Source organism: Pogona vitticeps, chromosome 2 (assembly GCF_051106095.1).
Source record: "Pogona vitticeps strain Pit_001003342236 chromosome 2, PviZW2.1, whole genome shotgun sequence".
Classification (NCBI taxonomy): domain Eukaryota; kingdom Metazoa; phylum Chordata; class Lepidosauria; order Squamata; family Agamidae; genus Pogona; species Pogona vitticeps.
In genome coordinates, this window is record NC_135784.1 from 178,809,461 (window position 1) to 178,831,304 (window position 21,844).

Here is a 21,844-nt window from a genome sequence, read left to right on the forward strand (position 1 = left end):
GACTATGAAGAAAAGACCCAGAACCTGTTATAAAAGTGAAGAGGAGATTATTTGATGCTCAGCTTCCAGGTGGGGGGAACGTCGCTAGGGTCCTGGAAGCTCACTCAGATCCTTGTGACGCTCCTCCCACCCACGCACGCGCCAGCACTGGCAAAATCGCCAGGTTCTGGGAGTGTTTTGAGGCTTCCCAAGCCTCAAAACACTCCCAGAAGCTGGCGATTTTACCCCCCCTGGCCCCATGGGGGGGTGGGGGAGCGTGGCAAGGGTCCAAGGGAGTCTCCCAGGACCCTTGCCAGGCTCCACCCCACCCCCCACGGGGACAGCAGGGGCAAAATCGGGAGCTTCCAGGACCTTTTCTGAGCCTGGAAAGGCTCAGAAAAGGTACTGGAAGCTGCCTATTTTGCCCCCTCTGTCGCCCGGGGGAGGCAAGGTGAGTCTCCAAAGAGTCCTAGGGTGTGTTCTAGGACCCTTTGGAGACTCACCCTGTCTCCCCCGGGGGCCAGAAGGGGCAAAATCGCCACCTTCTGGGGCTCTTCTGAGGCTTGGGAAACTTCAGAAGAGCCCCAGAAGGTGGCGATTTCACCACCTCTGGCCCCCGAGGGAGGCAGGGGGAGGCTCCAAAGGGTCCTGGAACACACCCTAGGGTGTGTTCCATAAGATGGACCTCTCCATAAGGCTCACCAAATTTTAGGAGAAGAAAGCAGATAATTTTTTTCCTTTTTTCTTCTCCTAAAAATTTGGTGCGTCTTATGGAAAGGTGTGTCTTATGGGGCGAAAAATACGGTATTTAAAATCTTAAAAGATGATGCTGTTAAGGTGCTACATTCAATATGCCTTCAAGTTTGGAAAACTCAGCAGTGGTCAAAGGATTGGAAAAGATCAATCTACATCCCAATCCAAAGAAGGGCAGTGACAAAGAATGCTCCAACTACCGTACAATTGCACACATTTCACATGCTACCAAGGTTACGCTCAAAATCCTACAAGACAGACTTCAGCAGTATGTGGACCGAGAACTCCCAGAAGTAGAATCTGGATTTTGAAAGGGTAGAGGAACTAGAGACCAAATTGCTAACATGCGCTGGATTATGGAGAAAGCCAGAGAGTTCCGGAAAACATCTACTTCTGCTTCATCAACTACGCAAAAGCCTTTGACTATGTGGACCACAGCAAACTATGGCAAGTTCTTACAGAAATGGGAGCACCTGAACAACTTATCTATCTCCTGAGAAATCTATACTGTATGTTGGACAGAAAGCAACAGAACTGGATATGAATGCAGAACTGGATATGAATGAACTGATTGGTTCAAAATTGGGAAAGGAGTACGACAAGGCTGTATATTGTCTCCCTGCTTATTTAAATTATATGCAGGATATGTCATGCGAAAGGCAGGATTGGATGAATCCCAAGCCGGAATTAACATTGCCGGAAGAAATATCAACAACCTCAGATATGCAGATGATACCACTCTGATGGCAGAAAGTGAGGAGGAATTAAAGAACCTCTTACTGAGGGTGAAAGAAGAGAGCGCAAAAATGGTCTGAAGCTCAACATCAAAAAACAAAACAAAAAACAAAAACTAAGATTATGGCCACTGATTCCATCACCTCTTGGCAAATAGAAGGGGAAGATATGGAGGCAATGATAGATTTTACCTTCTTGGGCTCCATGATCACTGCAGATGGTGGCAGCAGCCACGAAATTAAAAGACGCCTGCTTCTTGGGAGGAAAGTGATCACAAACCTAGACAGCATCTTAAAAAGCAGAGAAATCACCTTGCCGACAAAGGTCCACATAGTCAAAACTATGTTTTTTTCCAGTAGTGATGTATGGAAGTGAGAGCTGGACCATAAAGAAAGCTGACCGCCAAAGAATTGATGCTTTTGAATTGTGGTGCTAGAGGAGACTCTTGAGAGTCCCCTGGACTGCAAGGAGATCAAACCTATCTGTTCTGAAGGAAATCAACCCTGAGTACTCACTGGAAGGACAGATCCTGAAGCTGAGGCTCCAATACTTTGGCCATCTCATGAGAAGAGAAGACTCCCTGGAAAAGCCCCTGATGTTGGGAAAGTGTGAAGGCAAAAGGAGAAGGGGACGACAGAGGACGAGATGGTTGGACAGTGTCTGCAAAGCGACCAACATAAATTTGACCCAACTCTGGGAGGCAGTGGAAGACAGGAGGGCCTGACGCGCTCTGGTCCATGGGGTCACGAAGAGTCGGACATGACTAAACGACTAAACAACAACAACCTTCTTTCTAGTGAGTGGGTGACTTGTGTCTTATTGTATATACAGACGAGGGCAATTTGCTTTGGAGTTTTTAAACACATAAACATTGCCCAGTGGTACAAATGTCAGTACAGATAGATGTAGTTTTATTGTCCTTTCCTGACTTTTCTCTGCACAAATTGCATTTTTCACTGTTTAAGAATCAGCTTTAAACATTTTATTTCATAGGAAATAAACCTGAGTTAGAACAGTCATCTATCTGATTTCAACTGTTAATTTTGCATTTATCAGTGTTTTTATTATGTGTTGTTCTATGCCGCTGCTGGGTTGTTGTTGTTATTGTTGTTGTAATATTTATACCCAGTTCTCAAGGCAGCATTCATGCTGTTCCTTTTCCGTTCCCACAACAACCCTATAAGATAAGGCAAACTGAGAGATGTCCCTTGGCCTAGGTCTAGGAAAACCCAGCTCTGTTCGCAGGCAAGTGGGGGAAATGAACGAAGGTCTTTTCATTCTTAGCTACCATTTCTCAGTCTACACCTCTTGACCAAGACGCTCGTAAAAGGATTTTGCATTATGAGCAGCTTACACAGGTCTTTCCAGACATAAATATCTCATTTTGGTCCTCCTGGGGAAGAGAAGGAAAACCCCGCTGCTTGACCACTATCGGGGTAAAACCCTCGACTTCGCCACTGATTTCCATGGCGAGGTCCCCTCTGGGTGTAGGGTTGAGGGGGAAGAAATGAAGCCACGTCTTCGGGATCTTCGCTGCTCTACCCTTTCCCCCATCTTCGCGGCTCTAAGCAGCCCCGTGACGTAACAGCTACGTCAGTTCGTTTCCGGATTCTCCCGGCCGGGTCACGAGGCACTCTTCATCTTTTCCCCCGCCGCGAGCCCGCCGTTCTCTCCCCAAGCCCCGCCCCCTCGAGGGGAGACTAGTCCGTCGAGGAAGGAGGGAGGCAATAGTTGTGTGTCTACATACACGTGAGAATCACTGCACTCTGGCAAGCCCTGTACTTGCGAAGCGATATACAGTACAGTAATCTCATCCAGGATTACCTTTAAATGCTAAAATTAAGAATATAATCCTAATTGTCAATTGATCTTCACTATCCACTCGATATTCTGCTGCACGCTGTAAAACAACATCGGAATGTGGTCGTCCAGGCGTTGGCATCCCTCACGTGTCTGAACCGTCTCTCTCATGGAATAACGAAGAAAAACGCTTTCACGGGGGAAAAAGTGTAACGAAGAAGGACTCAAAGTACTTCCAATGTTCACTCCCCCGACCCTCTCCCGGTCCCCTCTTTTCCTTGGGGGGGAGCGTGGCGATATGTAATAGCCCGCTCGTCCCGTAGTGCAATCCAGACATTGCACCACGGAGAGAGCGGGGCATAATAACCAGACCTAGCCCGGACAGGACTGACACCGGAGCAGGACTTCCTATGTTAAGGAGGGGTGTCCTATATCCTGTATTACCTTCTTTCCTATGAGCTTCCAGGCGGCCGAGCTGGCGGCCAATAAGAGTGGAGCGAAGGCGGGGCTTATGTTCCGGCGGGAAGATGGCGGCAGGTTCTTGCACGGCGGTGTATGAGAGGTTGAAGGTAGGGAAGGATGGCGCTGTCGCGGGTCTGAGGTGCCGCCTGCAAAGAAGGGAGGAAGGAAGGAGGGTAGAGCTAATTTTTTTCATCGGCAGTGAATGGGGTCGTCTGTCTGGCGCCGAACTTGGAGAAGTTACCCTTTGAAGTACACTGACGTTACTACCCTTCGATTCTGGAAGTTGCAATCCAAAAAGTACTAACTTTTCGATATTGGCGCGGTGGGGCAACTGTTTTTTAAGGGAAATACCTTTCCTAGTCTCTGGTCCGTTGTGTGGGAACATCCTTTGCCCAATTGGGTGACAAAACCGTGCAAGTGGGACCATCCCCAAGTGGAACCTTCTGTGAAACTTTGATCTCTCCCTGGCTCTTTGTCCTGATGGTTAAATGGAGTCTTGATATGCAAATTAAAAGAAACAGTCAGCAACAGACTCCTGAGGCACCTTGAAGACTTAACACATTTGTTGTAGTGTACATTTTGTGGGCTATAGCCAACTTTGATCACACGCAAGAGTCCAAAAAAACCCAAAACAAAACCCCACCCCACATTGCTGCAACATCTGTTAATCTTTAACCTGGTTCGTGAATCTGTTTTATTTCTGCTGCCACATTCGATCCCTTTGGGAGAAAAACAAAGACAGGCTGATGAGTGAGGGGGAAAAAAACCCACAAAATCCACAATTAGGTAACACTTTTATTAGGACCTATTAAAATGTGGCAGTGGCGGATGCCTCTGTAATATTTGCTGCAAGCTCTCGAAATAATGGTTCTTTAGTATTAGGAAGGTCATTCTGGATGTCAGGAAGTTGGTCTCGTCCAGCAGTATGTGCATGTATGGAGTGGTGGTCTAACAAGCACTTAAAGGAATCGGGGCTGGTCTTACTGGTAGGGCAAATGAAGTTGGTAAGATAGTACTGTAGCCCCCATCCATTCCCCCATGAAAAGCTCTCTGGCTGTTCCTCTGTGTTGTAATGTGTTGTAGGGCACAGTTGTGAAGACTGTTATGCACCCTTTGATTTGCCTGCTGCCCACAGATTTGATGGAGAATGCTCCTTTGTTGTCAGTGGTGAAGGTCTAGCAACAGCCAGTCCAATTGGCTTCTATACATAAAAGGAGGAAAGGGGTGCTATCTTATTCAAGCAGTCCCTGAGAGTGGTCAGAATTTTCTCAGATTCAAATTTCAGGAAAAAAGTCATGGCAGAAAAAAGTCCAGAGGTATAAATGAATTCTGATGTTTTGGAGTGACCAGGTTTGTAAACAGTGTATCCCTGGATACCACTTGCTGTGGGGGAGACCAGGGTGTTCTAGTAGGTCTCATCTAGTAGGGCAGCTCTTAGATGTGGCGAATCTGAAACGCTTGTGAGGCAGTTCTACATTGAGACTTCCTGTTGTTTTACTTTATCCGTTACATTTACATCCCATCTTCCCAAAAGCTGTAGTATATATGGCTCTCTGCCACTCTCCTTTTTATCTTTGCAACTCTGCTGTGAGAGATAGGAAAGCTAACCAAGTGGACCCAGTTGGCTTAAGTGAGTTTCATGAATAAGTGGGAACTTCATTCTGCATTTCTCCTGTCCCATATTGGTACTGTGCGGCTGCTAACTAAGGCCCTTGAAGTGCGGTCCTAAGTATGGTTATTCTGAAGCAACTTCCAGATGTTAATAAAAGCAGAAAAGCGTTATTTTCTTTTTGAAACATACGGTATGTAAAGGGAGCTCTAAGATCTTTGTATGTTCACTCAGAAGACTTGCTTAGTTCAAGGAAACTTGCAGGTGGTTGTAGTCAACTCAGCACCTGAGTATATGTGCAGACTTGCTTTGTTAGAGGTAAAATTAACAGTGGAAATTCCAGTGTAGTAGAGCTATACCACATCCAGTCTCCCCACCTGCCCAAAAAAGGATTAATGCATGGTTGGGGTTGTTTCTAGGGCCTTCTAGTATAACCTTTGTCCTTTTAATTAAAATATGAGTGTGTGTTTCATTTTCTCTAGAGACAGACACACAGACAGAAGCCACTGGTAATGGTGCGGCTAAAAAATATTGTAAATGTAAATATTGTAAATTACCAGGATACCAACCCTGTCTTCTCTTTTATACCCACTCGCTCCATTTGAATCGGCCTCCATCTGAAATACATTTAACTCCTCTCAGGCAAGCATAAGCGTCTAAAAAGGAACCTTCTTCATCAGTTAGGAACCTGAAGATGTAACTTAAATGTTAATATTAACTGAATTAAAGAAACAGACCTGATTATTTCAACATATCTTAGAGGCATGTCTGGTTTGTTTGTTTGCTTTTTAAAATAAAACCTTCTAGCTTCTAATGTTGTCTCCACACAACATTATCTATATGTATGAGATTTTCAGTGCTATAAGAACATCAGTTCTGTGGGTATAATTTATCTGCCTCGTGAGGCCCATTTAATATATATCTGAATATTGGGGGATGGGGGATGGACGTCCATGTTCTACTACCCTGTATAACTAGATTATGCCTTCCACTTATTAGTCTCCTTGCATAAGTGGGATCTAGTCCTCTGAGAAGATCTCCTGCACAGGATTCATTAAAATGAATGGGAGCTGTGCAAGAGAAGAGCCCCTCTTGCTGGAGTGTGTGCAGGTCAGCAGGCTTTGCTGAATTGTGCTCTTAAACATTGATTTTATCAAGGATCTTTTGAAAGCCAGCTTCTAAAGCTGATGACCTGAACTGGCCATACATTTTTACTTCTTACTAGGCTGCTTGATCTCTCTTCTTTGACCGGAGTATGTTGGGCTTTTCACTTATGGAAGAGTCTCTCTTAGCAAAAAAATAAATAAAATAAAAATAAAAATTGTTGTGGGAAGATGTCAAGAATATTTATTCAGACAAGACTGGCTCTGAATGCAAAATACCTTCGCTTATGTTCAGCGTCATTTATTGCATAAATTTGAGCACAAAATAATAATAATTGGGAGGGGTGGTGGTGGTAATGACTAGCATGAAGTTAGAATGCTATGATCTAGGAAATATCTGGTGAGGATGTCAATTACAAGAGCAATAAGACTGAAGCCATGACAGAAAAGAACCTGAATGCAAGTGGGGCAATGCTGGACAGGCCCTAAGCTGAAGAATTTGATGCCATGACATTTTCCAACTCTTTTCGAGGGCAGAATCTGGAAATTTGTTTCTAATGTAAAGGTTCCTGCCTGCCCTATGAGATTGTTATTAGAATCATTCCAGGAATGTGCCTGAGGTACTTTGAACACCTGTCATCCTCCATAATTTTTAACTCTGCTTAACCCTGGCTTCCAGAGGGGTAGCCATATACTGTAAAACTGTCCTCAGCTGCAAGAAAAACAATGAAGAATCTGACGGCGCTTTACAAGCTGGCACGTTTTATACCACATAAGCTGTTTGTAGACATCATTTTCAGATGCATCTGAAAAAGAAGGCTACTGAAAGGGTCTTAAAGGGTCATGAGGAGTTTGAAACAATTTCCATTTCCTGGATAAATGTGGCCAGGGGTAATGGGTGTCTGTGGAGAGCCTTTGTCTGTAGAACTCAATGAGACTTGTGGCAATGTTAGGGGAAAATGTGAATTGAGGTCTTGTTTACGTGCTGTCATTTCTCACCATGTTGTAGGAGCTGGGCTGCCCTGCTCTAGAAAGTGTTTACCTGTCAGATGCTAAAGAAATCCAGAAGTTGCTGTGCACCCCCTCACTCCATCGCCTGGACATACTAGAATGGATCTTTGTAAGGTAATGGCTCTCACAGTTACATCCCTGTTCCTTTCAGTTATTTTTTTCTCTCTCTCTCCGTTTCCTAGATCAGTGGTTCTTAACGTGGGCGATGATGCCCCCCAGGGGGTGATTTCATTTTTCAGGGGGGCGGTAGAATGAAAAGGGGCGGCGTGGGGGCGCTGGAGCAGAAGGGAGCGGTAGGGGGGCGCTGGAGCAAGCCAAACTTGTGAAGATGGCTGCAGCCTTTTTACAGTGTGCATGAATATATATTTTCCTCCAATTTTAATTTAGTTTCAGACTTTTTGTCTTGAAATTTTTAGTTCCTGCATTTGTTTTTATGCCCTTTTTATATTTCTTTTTGCGTCTTAAAATTCACTTGCAACTAAATCATTAAATGTTACTTTTTGGGGGACATTTCATTTTTTTGGAATTTAATTTTGTTTTCAGGGGTCATTGGATTTAAGTGTCTTAAATAAATAAATAAATAAATAAATAAATAAATAAATAAATCAATAAATAAACAAGCAAACAAACAAACAAACAAATAAGATATCATCACCGCGGGGAGGGGGGCGATGATAACTTCCTCAATGGCTCAAGGGGGCGTTTCTTTCAAAAAGGTTAAGAACCACTGTCCTAGATTACCAGATAATTGGTTTCTGTAAATGGTGTCTTCTTTTCTGTCGGACTACAGCGTGAACCCTTTGGTCTTTTATCATGTGCCCACATCTCTAAGCTTGATGATCTTACTGCCTACTTCATTTTTAAGAGTAGGTTATGGATTTCTCCAACCTCCTCTCTGTTTCCTGCAAGTTATTCTGCCACTTTCCCCAGTTCAGCTCAAGATTGCTTCCTTGTGGCCTCCATGGCATTTGACAGCTCTTTTCCACGAGACTGTCCATAAATAGTGTTTGGCCTGGATGTGGAAATTAGCCATGGGGTTGCAGTGGCCTCAGCATAGGGATACCAGAGTTTGCATTAGTCCTTAATGTAGCACATTTTAATATTTTCTGTACTGTGTCCATGGTTGAGAAGGAATTTGAGGTGAAAACTGTTGTGCCCTACATCAGTGGTCCCCAACCTTGGGCCTCCAGATGTTCTTGGACTTCAGCTCCCAGAAATCCTGGCCAGCAGAGGTGTTGGTGAAGGCTTCTGGGAGTTGTAGTCCAAGAACCTTTTTTTTTGTAAGCCATTTAGCATCTGAAGACCCAAATGGTGGATCATGAATTCCCAGACAAAGAGTGAAGAGAGACACAAGGGGCAGTGTTTCTTAACTTATAACCCTTGCCCCTTTTGATAAATGCAAAGCTCTCGTGCGTCCCCTCCAAGCCTGCCTCCCCAATAATTGGAATTGGAACTACTGTGAGTAAAAAAAGCCAAATCCTGCTGCCTTAGGTGAGAGCAATCACACAAGCAGTAGTAGTTTTTTTTTTTCAGGACTGTCTTATCACATACCCCTTCTTCCCTTGGTCATGCAAATTGACCACATGATCTGTTGAATACCAAGGCAGCCTGGGACTTGTGAAAAGCATTTCCACAAATCCCTTTACACACATGAAGACACGTCAATAAGATTTTTGGCCAAAGCATTTGTCAGTTTTGGGGGAAACACTTTTGCTGATCAGTTTGGTAGGGCTATGTTTTACGTATCTGCAGATTTTTAAAAGAATACCTTTTATAGGATATTTTTGTACTGCAGTCTCCTTTCTAGAAATCGAAACATGTTCCCTTCACCAGCAGGAGGCATGGCAACGTCTGGTTGTAAATCATGATGTTCGGTGTCAGTGGGATTGAGGGCAAAGAAGAACACCAAAGAGATGGGAGGGCCAGAGACTGACAGTTTGTTTATTTTGTTCCCTAGAACTATGTGGGAACTCTTGAACACTGAGGCAGCCCCTGTCTCTGCATAACTTCTTTCTGCATTCTGTTTTCAGTTATGCTGGTTTGATGGAATCCAGAACAGGCTTTATATGGACAGTTGGACAGATAAGACTGAACAGCTAGGATCAAATTCCATTTTGTTAGAAATGCATCTATAATTGCCAACTACCTTGTGAATCTTTTCTCCTCGAGTTTTGTTCTTATAGAAGGACTGGCGGGGGACAATTCTGTTATGTTTTACAGCCCCTAAAAAGGTAAAGGTTCCCCTTGACATTTGTAGTCCAGTCGTGTCCGACTCTAGGGGGCGGTGCTCATCCCGTTTTTCAAGCCATAGAACTACCACTTGTCCGAAGACAGTTTCCATTGTCACGTGGCCAGCATGACTAGGGAACGCCATTTTACCTTCCCACCGAGGTGGTACCTATTTATCTACTCGCATTTGCATGCTTTTGAACCGCTAGGTTGGCGAGACCTGGGACAAAGCGACGGGAGCTCACTCCGTCACGTGGATTCGATCTTACGACTGCTGGTCTTCTGACCCTGCAGCACAGGCTTCTGCGGTTTAGCCCACAGCGCCACCACGTCTCCCCTCTAAGGCCCCTACATCCCTCCCAAAACTTGAAATGACACAAGTGACCACTAGAGGGTGCAAGGGGACTTTTCAGTAGCTCCCTGGTTTTTGTAAGATTTTTTTTTTTTAGTGGGTAGAGGTCATGGTGGCTGGATAGCTCAGTGAGTTGGTTAGGAGTTTGATTCCCCAGCTGTGCTTCATGAGATAAAAGCCGCCCTGTGTGGCCTTGGGCAGACTGCACAGAAGAAGGGAACGGTAAAGCATTTCTGAGTGCTCTGTATTTAGAAAACCCTGGAAAGGGTCACCATAAGTTAGAACTGACTTGGCAGCACATGATTATTATTATAGGTCACAGCAGCCTGTGTATCCCTCCAAGGTTAAAGAGAGAGGCATGTGTGGGTCCCTGGACCTGTAGAAGTTGCCCACCCTGGTGTAGCACAGTAATAATAGTAATAATGTGCCTTCAAGACAATTCTGACTTATGGCAATCCTTTTCAGGGTTTTCTAGGAAGAGAATACTCAGAAGTGCTTTACCATTCTCTTCTACTGGGGGCACCCTGGGACTGTGCAGCTTGCCCAAGGCCACACAGGCTCTACTCGCAGGAGGGACAGTGGTTGGGAGACCACTTTCCTGGGGAAGCAGTTTTTAATCAGACACAGAATTATGTAACTGCAATGGTTTCCCTTGTCCTTTTGGCACCACTTTCGGTCATCTCAAATGGATGGTCTATATCTGTCTCTCCCAGCCTAGCACTCTACAGATGTGTTGAACTCAGTGTCCATCCTCCCAGTGTGGCTTTGGTCCAGCATAACCAACAGTAGGGCTGGGGATGTCCTCCAGAACCTAGGGAGAAGTTGTAATCTAATACATCTGGAGTGCACCAAATTTGTTGTTTCACGTAGTGCTGTTCTTCTCTTCTCAAGCCCAGACAGTGTCGCTTCCATGCTTTTTCTTTCTTTCCTTCATTCTTTCATCCTTTCTCCTTCATCCCCCAAGGAGAGTTGATTTTGACTGGTAGACTGTCTTTTCTAGTACTAACCCTGGCATTACTGCGGTAGCCAAATTTGGGGAAAATCTGTGCCTCTTCTGCAGCTCTTAAGAGTTCTACAGCAAGGCCGTGGTAACCTTCATTTTGTTTTCCTCTTTGCAGTGTGTATCCACCCATCCAGGAACAGTTCGCCTCTCTCAAGGAATCTCAGTCAGATTTAAAAATAAAAGGTATATATTGTGTTCAGATTCAAATGGCCAATGGGAAAACAGGGTCATTCAAACAGCTGCTTGTGAAACAGATGACCTCCTCATCATGCCTGCGTTCACAAGTATGTTGTGTGTGTGCATACATGCCGAGATCCTGCGGGGAGGAGGATTGTAATGTACCTCTGTGCTGTGTACATAAAATTGTATCGCTATGTAATATCCCTGTTGGTGGGAATCCGGCTAATCAGTGTCAGATGTAGTGATCAGATTTTGTTTCAACTAAAAATAATAGCTCGGTGAGTTGGAGAATCTGGCTGCAGTGCCAGGGGTTTGGAGTTTGATTCTACACAGTGCTTCCCAGAATAAGAGCTAGCCTGTGTAGCCTTGGACAAACTGCACAGTCCTAGAGATCCCCCAAAGAAAGGAATGCCAAATCTGCATACTGTATGCCTGGAAAACCTTGGAAGGGATTGCCCTAAATTGGAATCAACCTGGTGGCACCGATAATTATCTATTATTAGAAACCGGTAGCCTATACAATTGAATGGTTGCTCTTGGGAGAGGGGGCAGGGCAAAAGGATGCCTTTGGCACCTGTGTTAGGGGTGGGAGTTTAAACCTGCCCTAATGACGATAAAAGGAAAAGGGCAATTTTGGTATTCTAACAGAACTTGGAAGTAATTAATGATATGTATATATACCTCTAGTTCACTGAAGTTTTCAACAATTTTGCAGTGTGTAAAATCATTCAGTGTCACCTGTGCTATGTGAATGTCAGCTGTGCTACATATATTTGAGCAACTATCAATATTATTCATCCTCACTATTTTAATCCATTAAAATTTTTTGTGAAATTTAAAGGATTGTTTTTTTAAAAAAATAAACAGTTCAATGGATGGCTCAAAGAGTTCAGTTTGTTAGATCATCTCAGTGGCTTACCAAAGCAATCAGCTTGAAGTCGTAGAATGTGGACACGTTAGTGCTAACACATTCCAAGCGTTGATTATAAGCAGCTTCTTTCTTAACTTCCCCAGGTAACTCTTTGGGACCAGGAAAAGCTGAGCCAGTATCTGTAGACTTTGTGGAACCTCCTCTTGGTTTCTGTTTTTAGTCACTGTAGGCTGGTGTGATGGAATGTATCACTATCTTTATATACAGATGGACAGATAAGGGTGGTTGACTGAGACAAGATTTGTATTTACACCTTTAGCTGAAGATTTAAGTGGAACATCCTGAGGCTACAGGAAGGCTTCTTCCATTCTGAAGAAGTGGACTCAAGCTTTCCATGAAAGCTTGCATTAAAATATAGTAGTTGGTCTTTAAAGTGCCACGATGTCTTTTTTTTTCTTGTTTTTGTTTTGAATTGTTTGAATACCAGCATTGTACTTGCACTGCTATTCTACATTTCCTCCAGTGAGCACACACTGTTCTTCTCCCCATGTTATCCTCAGAACAACAGTTCTCGGGCCAAGCTGAGAATGATTGACCCATCCCAAGTGAGCTTCACGGCTACATGGAGACTTTAAGCCTGGCTCTCCCAAGCGTCCCTCCAGCATAATACTGTAGCCATTGCATCACACTGACCTTTCCATCTCTTTATGCCTGATGAAAGGAAAGCCCAGTTTAAATAAACAGCTCTGTCACAGTGGCATCTCCCTGAAGCCTCAGTAGACGGATCTGAGAAGAATCATTTGAGTTCCTTTTCTCTGCAAGAGACAAACACTTCATAAATCCATTTATACCATATGGATGTGCAATGGAGCAATTGTAAAAATGCTTTGTGTCAAAAGTCCACTTCTTTAGGACATCCAGAGGCATTTCTGTATGCAATGATGTTGGCTAAATTTGGAAGACTTCCCAGTTTTTTGTTTTTTTTTGTTTCCCACCACCCCTCCCACCCCAGTTCTGCCACTGCAGTGGGGTCCACAAGCCGTTGGGCCCTTTAGCAATGCCTGTTTCTGAGCTTGGAATATTCCATGTAGAATTTTTAGTTTGGTGCCAGATGCGTGATAACTATAAAAATTTGGCCTTTTGCAGTTTTAGATAGAGATGGGCATAAACCTTGATTTGGAGGTTTGTGCCAGTTTATATGTACGGGCACCTGTAGTTTGTCCCCTTCCCCCACCTCCCCAGCCAATGGTCCACTCGCTAGCCAGTGATCACTCTTCTCCTTGGGCTGTTCGACCGGTACCCGGCAGGAGCCCAGGTTTGCCTGTCCTGCCTCCTTGCCTGAGTGGCTGATCAGCCAAAGAGGGGCAGGACAGGGAAGGCTATGCTCCTGCTGGAGACTGGTCAAACAGTCAAAGAGGAGGAGGAGGAGGAGGAGAGGACCACATGCTAGCTGGTGAGTGGGAGGCAGGGGAAGGGAACGTGCAACACGAATCTCTGAACCAAGTCTCTTGCCCGTCTCTAATTTAAGAATTAAACATAGGGAGATAAACAAGTCTGTGTAATTTAGTCCTTCAGACTAAAGTACTTTCATTACTGGAGAACTTATTTGGCATTTTGGGGAGCATATATGCTGTACCGTTCAAGTTATACTAAAGTCTTCCTGGTTTGATATCTTACATAGGCGTTGATAAACCTGTAACTTTTGTTCATTAAGTTGTTACATTTTCCTATGTTGGTTATTTCTTGCTTAACACTTTTAGCCAGAAATCTTGTTTCTGGCAATTCAACACTCCCCTCCCTTAATAAATGTTGTATACATAGAATGAGTTAATAGGTCCCATTTCTGCCTTTGGAAGGCTTTTTAAAAAAATATCTGAAAGTTCCCCTCTTCTCAGGCTCTTCTAAAGGTTGAACAGGTTGCTTTCAGGGTTACCTCACAGGTCTTGGCTACCTGAATGCTTATATCACCCGCCTTGGTTTCAGAGTGTGTCTATGTCAGAGCAGAGGCTTCAAAGGGAGCTAGTTGCCCAAGGGGGTGCTGGAAAGAAGCAGGTCCCATTCCGAAAAGTTTTTTTTTATCATACTGACAAGGTACAGTTGGCTGGAACCAAGTTGCCTTTTACTCTGGGATAAGTAAAAATTGGGTATTCCAGTGTTTTTGGCCCACAGCTCCTATCAACCCCACCTGGTATTTAGCTCCCCTATTGTCTGCTCTGATATAAACTTTCAGGCTTTGATATATGCTTTCAGGCAAAGCTGCCTTATACCAGGTAAGACCCCGAGTCTGTTTAGCCCTCTGGTTCTTAACCTTGGGTTACTCAGGTGTTTTTGGACTGCAACTCCCAGAAGCCTTCACCACCGACTGCGCTGGCTGGGGTTTCTGGGAGTTGTAGTTCAAAAACATCTGAGTAACAAAGGTTAAGAACCACCAGACTTTAGCCCAGTGTTGTGAACTGCTGGGTAGCTCAGGGGTTTAGGTCTCTGTCTGCGGAGCCAGAGGTTGGGGGTTCGAGTCCCCTTTGGTGCCTCCTTGATGGGGTTTGGACTTGATGGTCCATAAGGTCCCGTCCAGCTCTGCAGTTCTAAGATTACTGTTTGTTCCAGCTAGCGCTGGCTCTCCAAAATCTTATATGTGGGGTCATTCCCATCACCTATGATTGTTTGTTCCCTTTTCTAAACTGGGAAAGGGCAGGGACTGAAAATCCATGACTTAATGCACGCAGAGCAGTTTCTTTGCCCTGAGCTTCGGTCCCTTCTCGAGCATTGTGGACACAGCGGTTAGGAAATGGTGTATTTGATTTGGAGTTTGGGGATGAATAGAAATTTAGTGGCTGCTGTACAAGCATTGAATTTGGTGCTTGTACAGAATTTCAGGATCCACATTAGCCCTTGTGAGTAATCTGCACTCCTAACAGAGTGAGCTATGAAAGTTCTCTGTCCAAATATTGATGCAAACATGATCACATTTATTCTGAGCGGTGACAGCTTTCCCTATAAATATTGATTTAAGCACAATTCAAGGAACAGGTGGTTAAAATCAAACAATGGCCCATAGTGATGTAGGAGGAAGAAACAACAGCTAAGAAACTGAGTTTTGATTTGGGAAGGGCATCGTTCAAATCTAAACTTGCCCATGCCATGCTGCTGTGCTTTATGCAGCAAATGAGCATTAAAAAAATACTGTGAATATATTTTTGAAAATAAAAAAAATGCATAATATTGAGATTTTGGTGCTATTTTCTAGAGGAGCAGGGTGGTGACATTAGCCACTTCCTATGAAAGGAAATGGCTCAGAGGGGGAGAAAACATGTCTTTGTAGGAATGTAAAAACATGAATGTGTAGCTTGGTCCAGAGTTATCCCAAGCTTAGTAGCAGGAGTTGGGAGCCCTCCTGCAATGGAGCGCCTTAACCATGAGGGGGCAGTAGAGGTGGAGAAGATAGGGGAAGGTACTTTTGAACAAGGACTCTTAGAATCTCAGGGACAGGGACCACGCTGGCTGTGGGATTCTGAGAGCAGTAGACCAAAAAAGAAACTTTTATCATCCCTTGAAGCTGTTTCCGAGGTGGCTGTGTCTAGCAACATTTATATACCCTTTCAAAGGCACTGCCTTCCAGTATTTATTAAGGAGCAGCCTATTTCCTGTTTTCCCTTCTGGTGTTGTGTTGATTGAGCTGTGTGATTAAGAACAAGGAGAGATGGTGTGATGATGAGGTCTTTGTCTCAAATAATTGCTCCAGCTCTTTCCCAGCTCCCCAGGAAGGCCCCTTGCCTTTCTGGAAGCACTAGCATCTGATTCACTTTGGCACCTCATGGCGCCAGTGCTGGTGAGATCATTGTACACATGTGAAGGTCTAAAAAATCCCATTGAAGTGGGTCTTAAAAAGCTGAGTGCAACTAGAGAAAATCAGATGTGACTTTAAAGAACAGTCATTCATTTCAGCCTCTTGTTATTCTGCAAGCAGAGGCTGCTGTTCATAGATTACAGAGGTGCAGAATGTTTACATTCCGTGCTGTGAAGCTGTTATGTGTTTGAGTAGCTAAAACTGATGCTGGGACATATGGAGGAGTTGAAAAGTGTTTTAGGTGACTGGTTTTCCTTGAAATAGACTTGTTTGCTTGCCAGCTAAGATTTAGCTCCTTTGCCATGTTGCTTAGTGCCGTTCCAAAGCTTAAATACAAATCTGAAACAGTTCCTATTGCACTATTGATTCTTATCAATAAGTAAGCTGGCAACTCTTTATTTTGAAGCAAGAACATGCACACTGAATGTGTGTGAAGGACAATCTAGCATGGTCTTCTCAAAAAACTGGTAACCTTGGTGGTTTTCTGCTGGAAAGCACCCATCAGTGGTTTAGGTATCTAATTGTAGAGCCAGAGTTTGGGAGTTCGATTCTGCACTGTGCCTCCTTGACAGTAGCCGGACCCAACGATTGATAGGGTGCCTTCCAGCTCTGCTATTCTAAGATTATTATATTATTATTCTTGGGGAATAGGGCAAGGGTCAGTGACCAGCACAAGGAGGATGTTTGGTGGAAAAATAATGTGGGATGCTATAGGAAGGCCCAAGACAGTTTACTAAATGGCTGAAGAAAGAGACACATCTACTTTTAAAAAAGATGATGAAGAATCCAAATTTGGAGACCAGTGTAGTTGTTTTCCCTTCAAAATGGAAGTTTGAACATAATTTTTGAAAAGCGTGACTAAGGCAACGTGTAGCTGAGCCTCCGAGAAGGAAAAAGGGAAGAATATGTCCAGTTATTCTCTCCTTCTGGTCCTCAAGCAGTTGCTATTTGTTGCTTTCTTTGGTGCCAGCAAAGGCTGATATAGCTCCCCAAATGCAATACAGTGAGACAGCCTTCCCTAAACCTGACACATGTTAGAAATATTGGACTCCATTTCCCATCATCCTGGATAGCCTGTGCTCTGTGCTTCAAGCGCAGCATTGCAATAGGAATTAACGCCCATTGCAAAGTTGGATAGTATTTAAATGGACGCTGTAGAGCAGATTTAAGCTGCGCCCATGGATGTGGGCATATGTGGCATCGGATCCATTGCTAAAATTGTCCTCTGTCCTCACAGCAATGGTGAAGCTGGGATATGATCTGATGCTTTGTCAGGCTGAAGACCTGGATCTCATTATGGTGAGTGCATGGGGCAGGGCAAAAGAGACTCTTGTTACCTCTTGGGGCTGGTTGCTCAATTTCTCAAGTGTTCACCATGGAAGCCTTTTAATTTTAGCTCTCAGCTGCTTTCAGACCTACACAGAGGAAAAAAGAGAGGAAAAATGCCTCCTATTTCTAGAGATAAAACATAATGTAGAATATTGGGGTGTAGATATATTTTTAAAGGGGACTAACATAGGATGTCCTTTCTGGAACCTTTTACTGCTACTGCTTTCCTCTAAACTGTCCCTGCATGTTTCAGATTCAAGTGCATTTCTGAATGGCACAATTGCTGAGCAACCAGCACTGTGGGGGGTGGGGGGAGAAAGATGCTGGAATAAATGGACCTTTCGTATGATAACCGCGTAGTTCATCTTGTGCTTTTATCCTTGTCCTGGATATGTCCCCAGGGAAAGGCCCCTGCCCAGAAGCAGCTCCGCTTCCTGGAAGAACTCTTGGCAGTGATTCCGCCTCAGGGTAACTTCACAATGTCTGGCTCGATATCAGACTCCAGCATTTTCTCCAGGTAAGTGGGCTGATGCAAGAAGGTCTGCGTTTTCCCTGCCGAACAGCAGGTCTTGCAGCCATTTGTGTCCATGATGCTAAGCGGGAATGACGTGGTCCTCTTGCCAGAAGGTGTAGAATTCCATGCTTATAAAAGGCCCTTTGATCAAGAAGTTCAGATGGAGTCAGCCTGTTAGAATTGGCTCAGGAGTCCCTGAAGGAGAGGACCATGGCTGGGGAGGTGTTAGGATCCAGCCTTGGGTTCTGGCACTTCCTGAGGCCACCTCCTTTTTTGGTGCTTCCCCCCCCCTTTCCTCTTTTCAGTAGCCTTCTGTGGCCAGTTTGTGCCATCCAGGCTTCACTTCCTACCAAAATGTTCTGTCTTTCAAGATGTGGGTTTAAGCCATTTCCTCCTTGTTTTTTATATCCAGGGCTTGGAAGCAATGCGACAGTGTTACAAGTAATGCATTGCTTTGTGTTTGATAGACAATGTTACTAATCTGTCTAAAAAGTATCAGGAGTAGCTGGTAACATGGTTTTGTTTTGAAGATAGCATGAAATGTTTATCATTTTTGTCAATAATACTTAGGAGGTCATTTCAGGATTTTTTTTGCTCATCTTTGCATTTTAAGTGAATTTTTTAAAGTAACCACATAACTGTCATGTTGCTGTTAATATAAGAAGTAATGTTTCAATTAAAAAAAGCAGCTAATACTAATGTGTTACTTTTCTAAAGTAAGGTTCCAAGTTCTGATTATTCTAAGTTTCCATCATCCTTTTCCTCCTCCTCCCTCAGCAAAGAGGAATCTTTCCAGGAGATTGCCAGGAAGAATGAAGAATTTGTGAAGCAGGTTTTCTCCAGTCCTGACCTGCAGGCTGTCTTGAACCCGGAGTGTCATCCCTGGAGCTCAGACATAAAGCCCCTCCTAGTGGGCGAAGAAGTGCCGCAGAAAAGGTGAGCTTCCTCGCTCCTTTGCTCATGCTTTGCCTACGGAAAAGAAAAAAGGTGCAGAAGTCCCTGAACTGAAGGGTTCCTAGAACTAAATTGAGGCTACGGTTGCTTTGAGTGGCTCAATCAACAGCAGAAACTCCAGAAAGGGTAGGGCTCGGCTAATACGCCTCTGAGCTGAGGTTGGAGCCCCTGATCTCACAACTCCCCCTCCCTCCAGTCTCCCCCCCCCCCCCAAATGCTGAATCTTAGTATTCATGTCTGTCTGTCAAGGGTCCCTCCGTCAGTCACTTCTCATGAGAGCACCCTGCTGGATCGGCTGAAGGAGCTCGAAGACAGAATGGCAGCCCTCCAAGATCTCAAAGCCCAGGTATGTAACTCACAGGCAGCTTTGTTGGGCAAGAGTGGACGTCCTGCAATATGTGGAGTGGGATAGTGGTGGCTCCCTGGGTCGTCTGGAACTTGCTTGTTCCACTGGCACAGTTATAGAAGGCATCAGTGACTGAGCCTGATCCCCCCCCCCCCGGAGTCTCTTCATTCTGTCATTCAGTGATGGCCCATATTTTGCAAGTCCTGTTCATCAGATAGTGAGAATGAACAGTGAAGATCAGCCGTAGGTTCCTTCTGCCCTTCTCCATATTCTGATGGTGCCTCTCATACTTACGCTAGTGCACTACTTGAGGAGAAGGGAGTGAGGGGTGAACTTTCTTCTAGCCTGGCAACAGGCGCCACTAAGGGTGGCAGTGAGCTGCAGTCTGAAATGGCTACTTTTAAGAATCTCAAAATGGGGGTCTTTTCAGTGTTCGTTCCTGCCGGGATCCTCCGCTGGGGAAGATGCATCCCAAGACAGTCACACAGCTCTGCAGGCGCTCAAGCTGATCGCTTCCGACTACAACCAGCTGCTCCTGGCCTTTGAGCAAGTGTATGAGAATGAGCTGCAGAAGCACTGTGAGCGCCCACCTCCTCGACTGAGCCCTTGTGGCCCCCTTTTCCAAGCTGTGCACCACAACCTGCTTCTCTGTATACAGGTGAGACTCGGGGGGGGGGGGGGAGGCACGGAGGGAGGGGAAGGGAGGGAAGAGACCCAGGTGGCAGCGCCTCTGAGTTAGAGAAGTCCCCTTCCTGCTGTCGGGAACCAGATGCCTGCTGGTTCTGTGTTTGTGGAAGGGGCTGGTGTCCTTGTAGAGGCAGGAGACGCTACATCGTGGTAGATAGATTTTGGCCTTCACCCCTCACGGTCCCTTGCCATTGGCTATGCTACCCTTACCATTAGGGCTGCTACCTCTCGAGGTCCAGAAACCCCCTTCCTCTGGCCTAATCTGTCCCATGGCGGGTCTCTTGGCAGCTCTCCTACTGGCCCCTGGGGCTTCGCTCTTTTTCTGCATCTGGTTTCTAGTCAGTCAACGTATATCTAGGCTGTACCAGCTCACAGTACAAATGGGGTTTGGTGGTTCCACACACAATATTGCCTGCACCTAAAAATAATGTACAGCTGAGGTCAAATTGCCCTTCTTCCTGACATGAAGTGGGTTGTGATGCACAGAGTATATTCTATCCTCCGGGTTCTCACACCTATAGTCAAAAGTGTAGCCAGATACAACTTTGCCATCTCATTATAATCTGGTTGCCAGAGTGAACACTTCAAAGCATGTCTCTGAATCTACAGGCATTGAACAGCCAAACGGGGAACTGCTGTGTTGTGTTAGATCTTGACAGGCAGTATGTGTGCATGTAAGATCAAAGCAGATTTTTGCACAGCACAAACAGATGCACTGGTTTCAACTTTCTCGCAAAATTCATTTACCAGTTAATCAGCTCATAAATATTAAATTTTCTTTTTTGTATCCCTGCACTGTCTTAAAGCTGGGATTGGAAGCTCAGGCTGCTAGATAGCTGGAGGTGTTGAGGGCACCTGGGTTGATGGGCTTCTACAATGGGTCACAGCCCTTGATTTTGTGTGTTCTTACCATCAGGAATTGCAAGGTCTAGCCCAAGTTACAGAAACCGCCGAATGTATTATGGAAACAGTGAAGCGACGGCATGAAGAGAAGGTGGTTTGGAGTGGCAATGCTAAATCTTCACTGAGTAAGTTCTACTGCCAAGTAGAGGCTGCTGCTGTGTCTGATGCTGCCCCACTTGTTTGGGGGTGAGGGGGCGCATAGGAGTTTTGTCTGCAGCCTCTGGCTTTCGTCCTATGACTGGAGTACCTGCCCGTTGCCTTTTCTTTAGTGCTGTTACCTAAACGCCCTTCCTCACTTGGATTCCAAAGAGAGGGCATGGAGTGGGGATGTGACTAGTGAATCGGATACTTCCTATTTTAGGCAAATGATGTGGACAATGTTCATCCTTTTAGAGGTTGGAAGTTTGGGTAGACTACAGTGGACCCCTGCTTCCATAGTCCCAAGGGGTTGGGGTGTGGAAGTATTTGGAAGGTCAGCTGCCACCTTCATACTCAGAATTGCCCATGGGTTGAATCAGTTCCAGGGGAGCCCTTCCCCAGAGCAGCTGGAAGGAGGAATGAAGACGGATGGAGAGGTTGGCAGGGTCAGCCTTGGGGGGGGAAAGAGCCTTTAGCTCCACAGCACCTTGAGTCATCCGTCCTAACATTGCCATGACTACCTTATGTTTTGCTTTTTCAGCTTCAAAACTTGAAGAGCTGCAACAGAAATACAAGGCCATCCATGCTATACTTGAGGACTGCCAGTGATTTTGAGCTTGAATGAACAGTAAATACATTATTTGGGGAAATGGGAAAAGATCTTCCATCTTGGGATGGAAAATATTAATGGAAGGCTAGAAAATGCTGCTTGTTGTCTTTCCAAATGTAAATACATTTTGTTCTCTTTTTCTGACGGATTAAAACTAAATAGCATTCTTGTTATACACTGTCCATATTTTGGTGGGTTGGGGAAACTCTTCCTCTCTGGTTTGTTGTCCATGTAGGCTTTTTTTTTTTTTTGTGGTGTCCTTTTATTAGACAACATTGAATTCTCTTCTTAGCTGCTGGTCTCTGGCAACATTTTCTGATCTTTAGTTCAGTTCCCTTTACAATAAGTGAATGCACATGTACAAACACACACACACGCACCTGTCATTTTCTTTATTAGGTACCGTGGCAGATATATCTTTGTTTGCCCCTT

At 44.8% G+C, this 21,844-nt stretch overlaps 1 protein-coding gene across 1 annotated transcript; it reads left to right on the forward strand.

Moving 5' to 3' along the window:
• Positions 1–3,713: 3,713 nt before the first annotated feature.
• On the forward strand, positions 3,714–21,585 carry HAUS7 (HAUS augmin like complex subunit 7). The gene is made up of 10 exons (XM_020793081.3): positions 3,714–3,836; positions 7,451–7,566; positions 11,152–11,219; positions 17,169–17,230; positions 17,662–17,777; positions 18,552–18,710; positions 18,978–19,074; positions 19,505–19,732; positions 20,678–20,789; positions 21,344–21,585. The coding sequence occupies exons 1-10, from the start codon at positions 3,795–3,797 to the stop codon at positions 21,409–21,411; spliced, it is 1,068 nt and encodes a 355-aa protein (XP_020648740.3). The 5' UTR covers positions 3,714–3,794; the 3' UTR covers positions 21,412–21,585.
• Positions 21,586–21,844: the final 259 nt, after the last annotated feature.

Excerpts from the sequence above, each read along its gene's own strand:
- HAUS7 (XM_020793081.3), top strand. The coding sequence starts at position 3,795 with ATGGCGGCAGGTTCTTGCACGGCGGTGTATGAGAGGTTGAAG. Across the intron at positions 3,837-7,450 it reads CGGTGTATGAGAGGTTGAAG|GAGCTGGGCTGCCCTGCTCT; the intron begins GTAGGGAAGGAT and ends ACCATGTTGTAG. Across the intron at positions 19,733-20,677 it reads ACCTGCTTCTCTGTATACAG|GAATTGCAAGGTCTAGCCCA; the intron begins GTGAGACTCGGG and ends TCTTACCATCAG.